At 41.9% G+C, this 14,242-nt stretch overlaps 1 protein-coding gene across 24 annotated transcripts in view; it reads right to left on the bottom strand.

Moving 5' to 3' along the window:
- The window catches only part of PTPRF (protein tyrosine phosphatase receptor type F), a 395,117-nt gene that overhangs the window by 254,803 nt on the left and 126,072 nt on the right, over nt 1–14,242 (bottom strand). For all 24 annotated transcript variants that reach the window (XM_030032473.2, XM_030032481.2, XM_030032476.2 and 21 more), the window contains one exon: nt 2,487–2,648. In XM_030032473.2, coding sequence (XP_029888333.1) covers nt 2,487–2,571 — 85 coding nt within the window. In that variant the 5' untranslated portion in view covers nt 2,572–2,648. The remainder of the gene's footprint in view (nt 1–2,486; nt 2,649–14,242) is intronic.

The following is a 14,242-nucleotide window of genomic DNA, read 5'->3' as shown; positions in this document are numbered from 1 at the left end:
CACCTGGCTGTGAACCACGGGGCAGCCTGCTGCCAAGGATGCAGCACAGCCCATCCCCAGCCCTCCTTCCCTGCCCTCGATCCTCGCTGTTCCTACAAAAAACGATTTTGGGGACTGACTGCAGGAATTCCAGGGATAAGCCTGCTCCCGCTATCATGTTGCTTTTAATTGGGGAAATGTAGAAATGCTTTGCAGATACAGAGCCTACCCATCCCTCCCAAGCAGCGCTGCAATGGGGAAAAGGAATAATCACAGTGAAATCTCAGGAACAGCCATATTACATCAGGAATCCATGTAAATAAACGGTCTTTGACTGGAGCCAACAGGATGCCTAGGGGACCAAAAAAACCGAGCAGGGTGCATATGGGGTGCTCCTTTCACAGCATCCCTCTCTAACTTTTACAGTCAGCTCCAGTGTGCGTATATTATCATACCTTCCCCTTGCCCTTCACTACTGTCCTGAACCAGGACTCCCCCAATGCCATATTCACTATCGTATCTTGCCCGTCTGCATCACTGATGGCATGACATGAAATATGCAAGGTTTGAGGATGATTTTTCCCCCCTGCAGAGGTGCAGAGCAGGCCCTTTCACACAGCTCCTTGCCACTGAGAGTTGGTGGCAAGATTCAGTGGGGTAAGATAATAGAAAAGCTGTAAATTGCTAAAATACACAGAGCAACACTTTCTATCCCAGGAAACCTTCGGTTAATCCATGGTGGCTGTGGTGGTTAAAAGGTCGTTGTCCTCCAGATCTGCCTTCCAGATTAGGAAAAATAATTCAGAGTCAGTCTGCGCCAGAGAAAAAGGCATACGTACAGGTACACTTGCTTCTCAACACAGAAGCGTTCCACATCTGAGACACCAATATTTGGATCTAGGCCTGTAAAACGGGGCCAATTTTGTTAAATTTAAGCATGTGGAAGTATTCCACAAAATTAGCGAACCATGTCTAGTACCAGTTATCCTCAGGCCAAGAACTGTCCTAGGACATCTCAAGTTCCACCAGCTTCCGCATACCTGATGGAGTGATGCTTCTCTCCTTTGCAGGGGCCAGGATAAAGATAATGAACCTCTGGGAATTTTTATACACCTCAGAACATCAAACATATACTTCTCTGTGCCAGACTCCAAAATGGGCTACAATGTGCAGACATAAAGTGATCTGAATAAGCATCTTCCAGCAGCACCAGCAGCCAGGGAAGAAAGCTGAGGAAGGAGACAGCAGCTGCCCTCAGTTTAACTGGGCAGCTCAGACTCAGACAGACAATCCGTTGCCTGTGCAAGTCATCCCTAGTGACGACAGAAGTAGTGAATTTGTACCTTTTCTCACATACCCCCTTCACTCTTCTCTCCAGCTTCTCTAAATTTACTCCTTCCCATTCAGTCAAGGATATTTAGGACCCTCAGTCTGTTTTCTCCATTCAGCCAGGCTCCTAACCAACATGTATCAAGATCTCCTTCAACTTTCACATAATTACATCTTAATTATAAGCCTGGTGACTAAAGCTGGAGTGAGAAGCAGATGGTTGGTGGCAGCTCAGGAGGTGCATCACGGTCACCTCTCTGCTCCAACCCAAGTATCCCAGGAGCCCTGGGTGCTTTCAAAGGCATGGAGCATTCACAACTGCCAGAGTCTGCAATGAACGTGCAAGCATTTGGCCACTGAAAAACTGGTTCTGGTAAAAAAACAAGGGGGAGTGGGACTGCACAAATACTTGGGGATAGTCTAGCAAATACACATGAGTTATGAAAACCAAGACAAGGCAAAGAACCCACAAGGTTTCCTGCAGTCTTCATACAGGTATTTTCAGCAGTCCACCATCAGCCAAGTTTCTCTCCTCTTGTCTGTCCACAACAGCGTTTTGTGCACAGCTTTGCCCTTGGCCTGGATGGGGCTAATCAATGCCTGCCACAGCAGCACTGTAAGACTATCAGGACAACAGGCATGGACACAATAGTTTGAAGCATGACCACAAGGAAACATTCGACTCCAATGCTGCCGAAATACAGGTGTAGGAGAGCTACACCAGAAGGTAAAAACTTGCACCCTTTCCCCAACAGCTCTCAATCACCTGCCGACTCAGGAGACATGTCTCAGTACTACACAAATTACGAGAGCTGGTAAAAGAACAAGGAAAATAAAGTAACAGGGATACTGTGACCCCAATAGTTCTCTCTTCCTCTGCCCCAATTTTCTTTACCTCATCTGTACATGTTAGAAATCAAATTGTCAGGTTTTGATCTTGCAGCTACTACAGAAACTCTTCCTGCACTTGAATAAATTTTGTCAGCCTTTTTAGTTCTACTTGCGCCCCTTCACATACATACTGTTCATCTGTATTGCACACATTGGAAAATAAGAGATTGGGGGGGGTGGGGTGTCCCTTAGCCACCAGTGTTTCCAGTACAAACCAAGAAAGTTTAACATTTGTTGAAAGAAATTTTACAAGGTATTCAAGCTTTCCAAAACTGAATGCTACTTACTGTCCGCTCCTGCTAAAGGCAGCATCAAGCAGCAGAGGATGGCTGCTGGCACAGTGAGTACTGGGACGCAGAAGTTAGGCACCATATTCCAAAGTAGAGCAAGTCCTCTTTAGATGGAGGCAAGTGGTCAGTACATCCAGCGTTACAGACACAGACTTACTCCTGCAAACCAAGAGAGGAAGAAAAGGAAAATGATCAAATATGACACACAGATTAACTGCCAATATACCAAACTGCATTGTAAAGACATAGTTACAGATACTCTTTTAAAGTGAAATTTAACTCTTTCCTGCTTGAGCAGTAGAGCTTCACGTTGATGTCCCCAAATCCAGTAAGCTGTTTTCAAGGGTCATGAGGCATAAATGCACACCCATCTCCAAGATTATCTTAAGGTCCAGTCTCTCTTATGGCCTATTAATACATCCTTTAGTTGTTCTTTTTCACAACAAATAGTTCTGAAGTTGCATGTTACAATAGAAGGAATAGTCTTAAGCTCGTGTAACTCCTCCTTCATCCATCTGCCCAAGAGAGACACGCTTGATTGCATATGTAGGGTGGTTTGCAGTCAACTACACGTTAAGCGTAGCTTGGCCCATCCAGCTGGGCTGGTGTACACCAGACAAGTCTCAACGGGTGCAAGCAGGAGAAACAGAACCTGAACTGAATCAGCTGTCAAGTTCACAGGGCTACCAGAGTCACAGTAGAAGGTTATTAAGAAAGTGTCTATAAAGAGAAGCTTTACCCAAAGCAAACACCTACGCTTCAACCTCCCAAAAATGGAGAGGAGGACTGTCTAAAAGGATTGAGGATTGGATATTCCTTCTCCAAAACACAGCAAATTATCTTGGAAATTGGCTTAATTTGAGCATCTGCTTGGATATAGAAATACAAAAAATTCCTTGAAACCGAACAAAAAAGGGAGGTATTTAAAAAGAATGCAATTTCTGTATATCTGTCTTCTTTTATCTTTTTCTGAGAATATACTCATTTTACTTTCACCTGTAAGTCCAAAGTCTGCCTGTTAAGACAGATATTAAAGGAGCTAGCAAGCCCCATTCCCTCAAAGTGACAACGCTCAGCAGGGACAGGGGCTCACTCTTTCAGTGCTGGGCATCTCAACACAAGCTCAAGAGTCATTCAAAAATTGACAAGATTCTCCTTCACAAAGCTGCAAGAGTTACTGAAAGTTGGCCACACAGCACTAATAGTGAAAAAATCTCATGCTGGCAGATGCCAGCCTGAGTGGACCCCGTGAGTATCCCTGAAGCAAAGTTATCTGCATGTGCACAGCCTGTACGTGGCACGACCCACCACTTCTTCTTGTTGGCAGACATTCCACAAACACATTCAAGACTGCTCTAACAAAGGTATTTTTGCATTTTGCTGGGGTTTTGGAAGAAGAAGTGTCTGGGTTTGTTTGGGGTTTTTTTGAGAATCACTGAGCTTTTGATGGAAATAAGTATCACATGTTATGAACATGTTTACTTCTGTCAAAAATATAGTGCTCAAAGAATGCCAGCAATGACAGTGCTGAGGGAAATCCGCAAGAAATCTCAAGAGAATCTACCTAGGCAAATATTTACATCATATCATACTAACAAACAGCAGATCATGATTCTTCTCCATTCTGTTACTGTATTTGCACAGTAAATCTTTTCACACGTTATAATATCACACAACACAGAGAAATCTTTATTTATGCAATGTCTTCTACAGCCAAGACATCTGAAAATACTTTACAAAATAACCTAGTTCTAACCTAGATGCAGAGAGAATACTGATCATCTCATTCTGCTTTTATTATCTCAATGAGAAAGCATAAATCCAAGTAAGCTCAGCAGCAAGATTTTGAATACTGCAAAAGACGCTCTTCGTACCAGCCGCGCACTCACTTCTCTTTGTTGCTCTCCAACCTCCATATCCTCATTCATCTCTTGCCAAAGAATTACTAAAAGCACCATTAACGTGTCTTACACCGCAGAGACAGATACAGATAGTTGTATCTTTATAGCTGCATAAGCTCTATTCCAACGGGAAACTCCGTTCAGTCCCCAAGCAGTTTGCCCGGTGTTAGCCAGCTCTCCAGATATGGCCCACACGGGAATGGGAAGAAGTGCCTGGATTAAGAGTGAAGATAATGTCTCTAAATTCTGCATGTACGGTGCTAATTTGTGCAGCCCAGAGAAGCGAACCCACTGAAGCACACTTTAAGCTGCATTACATCTGGCTCAACAGCAGCCAGAATCTTAAGAGGCTACTCTTCTTGGTGGGGAAAAAAAAAAAAAAAAAAACCTAACAAGGGTTGAAATTACTGTGTCAAAACTAATGATGTGTGTCAAACTCTTTCAGATTAGGACAGAGAACAAGTTTTACAGGTGGTGCTGAAAACATTTTAGGTATGTATCAGGCCAGATTGGGGATGAATAGCTTTCAGAAAGCTTTTCCTCTTTCATTCACTTCCATTAACAACAAAAGTGTCTGATCTAATGGTGTATCTTGAGTGCAGATTGCTCAGAAGTCATGTGAATGGCATCTCCACAGCCCTCATTCAGGAGTAACTCTCAGGAACACAAAAACCTCAGCTAAAGAATAGGTCTGTCTCTCGATTTCTCTCTTCTTTTAGCAAATGTGATCAAGCTTCTCTCCAGTTTCAAGCTTGACAGATTTATAACTTTCCTCTCAAGCCCGTGAGATACATACAATGCGCATCATGCAAAACTGATGAATTGTCAGTTACCCTACCAGATGCTTTATAGACTTGATCTTTTTGCAACTGTTTAGTGCTCTATAATAATTCACCATCTGGTAGAAAAGACAGATTTTCTTATGCAAGACTGCTGTCTGTCCCTCCAAAGTTAATAGAACACCTTTAGTCCTTAACAGGATCAAACTTTGCTGCTTCCTCTTTCCATGGTTGCTCTGCCTATGGAATTGTCATCTGCATTCAATATTTAAAGCCCTTTAAATTGGAATGTTTTAAAATTTTATAAATCTCAGTAGCTGTCATTCTCTTTTGAAATTGAAAATATGAAAAAGCCTCTCCCAGTGGTTCAGCTCTCCCATTTTTAGAAGCGAGGTGTTCTCTCCCCCAACAAGACAACCCAATATTCAAAGCAAGGTGGCAGGGTGTTAGCTGAAGCTCAGTTAACCCTTAGAAGGCCAGCGTTACTCTGACAGTTTTGAACAGCCATCTTGAACCAATGCTAAAGGCTTCCTTTCATGGGACAGAAAGGCAGCCAAAGACAGAAAATAGCTATAAACCAAATAATGTTGGTAGATTTTAGTAACAAGCTAAACACATACAGAGTCAGTATTGCTTTGGTAAAATCAAGTCCAACAGCAACCCACCAATTAATGCTCTTAAGACTCTTAGGGTGTCTTTTGCCCCAACAACCTTATGCCTCTTCAGGCTGCTCTCTCTTGCACCTGGAACTATCTCCTGTGCACCAGATGACCTCAAGTCCCTTCATTTGAAGGCCTCCTTTAATCTCACTGCTTTGGCTAGCATCTCACAACTAATTTCATTTGGGAGCCCAGACACTGTAGAAGAAGGTTTTTCAAAAATACACATACATTCTCATTGCTACTTCTGCATCTGGTCCTGGCAATATTATAAACTCTAGACCACATAACCCAAAAGGAGGCTGAGGCTAAGCACTCCAGATGGCTTTGTAAAAACATCTTTGGGTTTAGCAAGCTAAAATTCTGCCTCTGCTCCAAACTCTAATGTTAGAGCTACCGAGTGCTACTTTGGCAGAAAACTAGAAAGTGGGAAAGCACAGCAAAAAAATGGCAAAGTTCATTTAAATATAGCTGACTTTGCCATGGGGCAGGTGGATAGAAAAGAGGCAGTCTTGAGAACATTTTTGAAACCTACATGGTTTGATTCTTTCAGACAACCAGAAGAAGCTGGACTCATTTAAAACAGAGCCAAGAATACCAACAGCTCATATGGTACTAGGAGATTCTGGCAATGAGTATGTCCCACAGGAGATGGCGAAGAGATTAGAAAAAGCAGTCAACTTTAAAGAGTCAAGAGGAATTTCAAAGCAGCACTGAATAGCTCATGTCCTCTATGAACTCTTCTGGAAGCTAAACTGAACTGAAGCAAGTGTCACGTGGGTCACTAGCCATTAACAACAGCATGGTGAAGAAAAGCATCCCCAAAGTAAGCCTGCCCATTGCAAACCAGGGACAAAAATATTGCACTAAAAATCACATTTTAAGTTTAAGCTACTTTGCGTCCCAAAGTATCTAACAAGTCAGCACAAAAACGTTCCCTCTAGGAATCCCTGTACATCCACAGAACTGCCAGGTTCGGTTGCGTGTATGACTACTGACACCGCATTCGCTGTGAAACACAGTTAAGAGACTTTCTAGAAACTTACAGGGCAGGAAGGTAAGCCCAGTGCATAAGCAATGTCCTTATCTGACCTCGAGACGTAATAGTATCTTTTCATAAAGGAACCTGAAACAATTGTGTTTGCTTTTCAAGGTGGAAACTTCTTAAACGTTCTCAACGTGAGCCCAAGGATGCAGGTCAGAAAACACCAACTAGATGCCACCCAGATGATAGTAAAGATGGGGCTAAAACTGCATCAGCTTCTCCCAACTCTACCGCATGTGCAGCACATAATGAAACCCAATTTTCCTTCTGGACGCCTACCCACAACTTTGTATTTTACACACAAATACCCTGAAGGGGAACCAGTGCTCCAGAGACGCCCAATCACCACAATACTTTGGGGTGTCGCATAAACGATGGAAATCAAGAACTGACCAAGCGAGGAGGGGGCACATGCCACGCAAAGTAATGAGGCAGCTATTTATTCTATTAAAAAATAAGAACAATAATTGGCTACGGCTCAACTGCTTCACTCTGTATATATCACCTCATCTGTGCTCTGAAGGAGGAAGAGGAAAACCATGATGCACCATATAATTCAAGATCATCTTATTGCACACATTAGAAGTTGTAGAAGCACAGTTACACACAAGTTAATGACTTTTGAATGTTTCACTTCACTAGATTAGTATTCCTTTAGCATAGATTTCTTCGTGCTTTTCTGCGAGAAATATAATATAAAGAGACTTGGGGAGTACAGCAATATGGCCAAAAAAGACAAAACGAGTCTCATTTCACTCCAAACTCCCACATGCAGGGAACGTATTAGAGAGATTCAGTGGGGAGATATATGAAGATGGCAACACTAGCTTAGATTTAGGGAGGAACTTGATATGAACTTGCAATACAGTAAAAAGGCCAAAAGCTGAAGTGGCTGCTACATGAGCAAAGGTATCACCTCCAGGACCCAGGTGTGAGCAGGCATAGAGCATCAGATTGAAGACTCTCAAACCATCTGGAAAGAAGGGATGAGCAAAGCAATTCAAGAACTGGGAAGGATAAAAATCTCTGTCAAGTCGCAAGCGCTAGACAGACTGGCTAAGCAAGATGGGGATTTGATAACCATCTGTAAGTACATGAAGGATACAAACACCAAGAAAGGAGTGGAGGAGTATAATTAGCCACGGGCATATAACTGTGAGTAATGGCATGAGACAGAGCAAAAGAAAGTGTACGTTGAATATTCTCAGTAAACTCTCCAGAAAAGAAAGAAAGAAAAAAAAAAACAACCAGAACAGACCCCAGCAGGAAAACGTTTCATCATCTGTTTGGATGGACATTAAAAGCAGGGTGGAAAAAAACAAAAAGAAACACCCCAAAATATCCCATAATGTAGGGGGAAAAAAAAAAAAACCAGAAAAACTGAACAGAGGCAGATTGGTATGGGGAAATACATAAAACAGCAAGAAGAATTCACGAGTACTTCAAAAAGATTCTCCTTATTTTGGCAGAGCCTTAAAAAAAACCAAGTGTGAAGACTTTAGCAACAAGCTGGCCCAGCTACAGATCTTTGTGATCCTGAACACACAATCACAACTTGACCCAAGGGGAGAAGCACAGGGAAAGAGAAGCTTTTCAGCAGGATACAAGCACAGCTTGGATACTCCTGTCAGCCTTATTGGCTACATTGGCTTCTGATGATATTAATTTCTGAAAGTGTCATTGCCTGCAGACAATCCTAGACAAAAAGGAGGATTTTTTTCCACTGGAACAATGATTATGAAGGGCCCCATTAAATAACTACAGTGATAAGTCAAAACATCCACTTAAAATATTGATCAGCCTTGAGCCTCACAAGCCCAGCCATCATTCACAATGAGCACTAAATACAGATCGCTGTAGATCACCCTACCCAAGTGTATAGGCTCTTAATGCCTGCTGTAAAGTCTCCTTAAAAGAAGTAGACTATTGCATATCGCCCTTTCAACAGAGGTCTTTCACACTTACGGAATAGGCCCAGCAGTGCAAACAGATACATGGATTAAAAATCCAAGACAGTAGAAAATTCTGCAAAAATTACAAAGAAATTCAGCTATTCCTTTAGCTATCAGCAAACTCCGCTAATGTGGAAGAACATGCTCATGAGCCAGCCGCTTCCTGTGCTTTTTCTACAAATTATTTACACACATGACGATATATTATTAATACAAGTGACCGTGCCATTACAGGCTTGCATTCAGCACAATGGAAAACAGTGTAAAGATTAAAATCACAAGGTACCAAAGTCTTTTCCTCGAAACCCCAAATCCTTGGCATCAAGTTCCACACATCCAGGACGTAGAACAGAATGTTTTAAACTAAAGAGAGGGAGAGCCGAGAAACACAGTCCTTCTGGGCTTGCTGCTTACAACACACTGCAGCTGACTGCTATTTACTGTACAGCTGTGGTACTGTTATTCCTGCATCTGGCTCCAGCAATGCCAAACACGCTGGTTCTGTATCTCTCAGACTGACAGACCAAGCAAAGCGGAGCAGATGTAAGATCCACCGAGCACCAAAACTAATTTTAACCAAAACAGCAAGAATGTAAATGATCAATCAGATGAGGGATAATCTGCCCTTCCTTCCCTTCAATGATTTGCATGGTGTCTACTGGCTTGAGACCAAACTAAATTCTAAATCAATCCTAATTCAAAACTAAATCAGTTTCTTCTTTATAAGAATGCTTTTGCTCTATCCACATGTCTACACAGCTTTGTCAGCAGCCTTTGTTAGTGTAGAAATTTTTCAGAGAATTCCTGGAATCTGAACAAATTGTAGGGCCATTCTCTGGCTTGGGCATTTCAAGCAACTACTAGAACAGTTTTCCTTTGCAGAAACCATGAAAGTTGGACCCTATGAGAATATGATCTTTCAGGTATTCTGTTATTTTCTCAGTAATTTTTGCTTCAACCAAAGTACAAGGTATATAAAGAACTGTCTTCTGAAAAAAGTGGCTCTTTTTAATGAAAAATCCCTTACTTTTGCTGGAAGTTCAGTTATGTTTTACATAACATAGCATACTATTGGGGTCTGCTCACTTAATGCTTTTCAGATTAATAGCTTATTCCAAATCTGCTTTTCCCAAGACCTCAATTTCTGAAATTTGCTTATTTTTTATATTTAGAGAGACTGGGCATAATACTAGCACCAAGTCTTCCACAACATTTTTAGCAGTTAAAAACTGATGCAAAGTAATAATTTCCATTTTTGGCAGTACCCTTCTCTTCTTTAATTGCCGTCTTTAACCTCCCATCATCCAGTAAGCCCAATTTTCACATAAGACAATGGCACTGATTTGCCTAAATTATTTATCTTCTATGTATAGTCGTTAGTTCTTCAAAGCCCACCTTAGATCTTTCAATTTTCCTTTTATACTTGTTATACTTTATACACTCTACTACTAATACCTGGGAGCTGGGTTTCCAAATTTTCATCTTAAACAGCTTCTCAAACCTGCCATCTAGCTAGTGTGAATTACTCTGAGCCTTGCTAATTTAACTGCTTTTCCCAGCTTGCTTTCTTATGTTCCGCTACTGGTTTCAAACCACATCAAGGAACTGGTTCACTCCCCCTCCACCCCCTTTTTCTTTTCTACTCGTACTTTCTCCCATTTTTAATTTTAGGGATGCTTTGAGTAACTCGTTCACTTTCTTTTAAGTCATCCTTTCTGAAGTTTAGCATCATTCTCAACATGTTGATCTTCTTGGCCCCTCCAAGCTCTATGACCGTACTCATGCACTACGTGCACCATAGTCATGGCCACTCATGAAGACGTACGTGAGGATCCCACAAACAACTTCAACCTTGCTGACTCAGCAGCAGCTTGACAAATACACAGGTGATTAAATAATGCTGAGCAACTACTTGTGTCTGGAGCTATTTTAAGTCAGGCTCTGGAAAGCATGCACATGCTGGCGACAAAACCTCCACCCACCGTCTCGCAGCCACTGTTGTGTGCGGCAATCAAGTAAAAAGGACTTACTGCTTTGATCCTGCTAACAGAGACGATAATCGTTCTCCACAGGTCCACCAAGCGCCCACGAAGTGGCAAGTTCACAAATGCATCCTGGCTGCTGTCCTTTCTAGACGTGGTCACCACCAGTACAGGAGCAGCACCACTGTATCAGACCAGATCCCAGGCCCAGCCAGCCTGTGTCAGCCAGCTCAAAGACCGTGCAGGAGAAGACAGCAGCAGGCTGCCACGGGGCTGGCTTCTTTTCACAGACGCCATCATTTAGCAGACAACTTACGCCCTACTGGAGGGTTTATATATCCAATTAAACTTTCTGTAATTCTCATCTTGTGAAAATATGAACATTTCCAACACTAGATTTTAGAATTATTCTCTCCTAAAGGGTTTTGAAGTTAATTATATCATAGTTGTTATTACTGTCTCAACCACAGATACTGCTTGAACCCCATTATTGTGTGTGTTACTGAAGGCTAAAATAAGAATAGCTGCTGCTTTGGTGTGCTCTGGAGCTAGCCTTTCCTACAAACTGCTTCTCTAACCTTTGCCCAAACATTATGTATGCTCAGTTTATATGCAGGTAGTTAACATAGCCCGGTAGGGTAAATGAGCTTATTACATTTATTAAACTGAATTCACTCCATGCAGAACGCCCCCAGCATCCTGCAGTCCTCTGGCTCTGGAGGCATTTGGCTGTTACCATGGAAGACAGCACCCAGAAATTCCCTTCGCAACTAATAAGCAGGAACTATGAAAGCACAAGTTTCATGCAATTGCCTTCTGTATGAAAAATGAAAACTGTTTCTGTAACCTATAAAGAAACCAAGATGCAATCAAGCTTATTGTAATAAGATGCTAAATTTATGATTATTCCTTTTTTTTTTTTCCCCTTCTACTAAGGCCCCTTTGCTTTGGCAAAAGAAAACACCCTCTGAGGTAGCATATACTACATAGTACCCAAGCCATATTAAAGGGATGTAAATAAAAATCAAGCCCTAGATGTAATATAATGTTTACTGAAGATGAAGAAACCAAAGGTCTGTAAATTAAGAAATCCTGAATTAATGGTGGCAAAGTCAGTCTTAACTCTGACTCAGTCCAAAAATACAATTTCTCTCCTTCAGTAGCACTTCAGGCTAAAAATTAAATTCAGATTTCTTGCATCATATTCTGTACAGTAAGACACACAAAGCATCTACACATCAGATTCTGTCTCACTCAGATCTGAGGCTGTACATTCAAAACAGTTTGATGGAAGAAAATCAATTAATATATTTTAAAAGTCGTCTTTTTTGGCAGATCAAAGCAGTAGTTCCCTAGTTACTTCCTGGCTAGAGGGACTGAGATAACAGCTACATCAAGGCTGCAGTGAATCCAACCCTTTCTGGACAGACCAGCCATCTTCCATGCCACAAAGCAAATCCCAGGACTCCAGAGTCAAACAGGCCAAAACCTGCTTCCACACTCACATTTTCATGCACACATTCTGCAAGTAAACTCACATGCGTGGACCACACACAAGTGCTGCAAACTTAGAGGCAGCAGATAGGAAGCCTCCATGTGGCTGCAGATTCACACTGCCTGCCACCTTATCAAGGATGCGCAACCTCATCTGCTTCGGATTAGAAAGATGAGAAAAGGTGGGAGGCTAAAAATATTCTGCACATTTTAATGAACCTGTAACAATTGCCTCTCCCAACCTCAGGAAGAAATCCAAAACATACAGCAAAAGTAAACATCACCTCTCAGGTAAGTTGGGCACATCAACACCCCTGCACCATTCTCGCTGCCCCCTGCACCTTGTGTGATCCTGTACCTCCCATGGACCCTCACCCACCATAAAATCCATACCAAATGGATGTGGGTTTTTCCTTTTGATATAGAGCAATTTCTTGATTACTAGAAAAGGCATGCTTTGCTAGCCAAGGTTATTGAGTGCACAGCAGCTATGCAGCTACTTCCAATGGCTTTGGCATTTCTACACTCGGGAGGCAGCAGGAGAGATCAGTTCTCACATTCAGCATGGCACAGACATACTGATATGGGATATTCTTCACCCTTCAGCATAATTCTCCTCCATGACATCCTACGGCTCTAGAAGCTTCAAGTTTTGCAATTCAATCTTAAGTAAGGTATTCAAAGGAAAATGAACAAAAACTACCACCGTAACACTTCTGCATCCACAAGACAGTAGCTTGCTTTTCATTTTTATAATCCAATCTTAAAAATTCCTTCTTTCCCAAACTTTGAATTTCCTCTGTACCTCAGTTACATCTTACAACTCCTATGTGTTCTCTTTACCAGGTGAATTGTCCCATACTAATGGTGTGACTTAAGATAAACCTGAATCCTAACAAAAGATCAACCTAAAAAAAATAAATTATGTACCTCACACGAAACTGCCCTTTTGTAACGGAGACTTCTGCCAATAGCAGATGGAAAGACCTTTGAAAAATAAGACGTCCCATATGCCGTCTGCAGCAACTTCGTAGCTTTACTATTGAAATTATCCACTCTTTCCTTCCAGGCCACCACCTTTACATGACCTTGAGTAAAACTTAAAGAGGATAACACATAATGTGCAGCTTCTTGGGACACCATTCAGTAAAACCTAAGGAAAGAAAATTACTGCTAGCTGTTTTTTCAATCCATTTGTACATTAGTGTGCTGAAATGCATACTCGGAGCCATTGAAATCAGATTCAATGTACGTTTTACAGTACTTAGGAGGAAAGCTATTTTAATTTTGTTAGTTGCCAGGACATAAAATCCTGAAGGCAAAAAGCTTCCAGCAGAAAAACAGAACAGATCTTAAAGGGGAAAGACATTACCTAGCTTGATGAAAAACAAAGGAAAGCTTAAGCAGGACCTGGTTAAATACAGCTCCAAGGAAAGGAACAGCCCCTGTTCCTCCACATGGCTGATGCTGGCGTGGGGCTAACAATACAAGATCCAGCACCTTGTTCATCAAATCCAAACATATCAAATTAACAGTGGCACAGAGCAACTCCTCAGCTGCCAATAAACAACGGCTCTGAGGCCCTGAGTGACGTACAAAGAACATGCTCCAAGTTTTAAGCATTTACTTTTGGATATGCAATGCCACCAGATGTCCATGCTTTTTCTTACCTGCAGACTAATGCATCAAAGTTGTTTTGATGATGTTCCTTCTGAAAGCTCATTTGCTCAGAGACCACAGGCCTATGCCCATTGCTTCTAGTCGTGTGCCCAGATCATTAGTTAAAGTGGACCCGAGCCAGGCGTGAGCAGAGGGGCAGTTTTACCAAATTAGCTAGAGCCTACAACACCGTGTTTGTGGCAGGTCTATGTTGTAGTCTGGCTATGGGAAGGCAGGACTCTCAAAATGTTTTGAATCAACTTGAATCACCAGACTATGCTT

Source organism: Aquila chrysaetos, chromosome 12 (assembly GCF_900496995.4).
Source record: "Aquila chrysaetos chrysaetos chromosome 12, bAquChr1.4, whole genome shotgun sequence".
In the NCBI taxonomy this organism is placed as follows: Eukaryota; Metazoa; Chordata; class Aves; order Accipitriformes; family Accipitridae; genus Aquila; species Aquila chrysaetos.
Note: the sequence above shows the minus strand (reverse complement) of the source record. Positions and strands in the feature narration are given on the sequence as shown.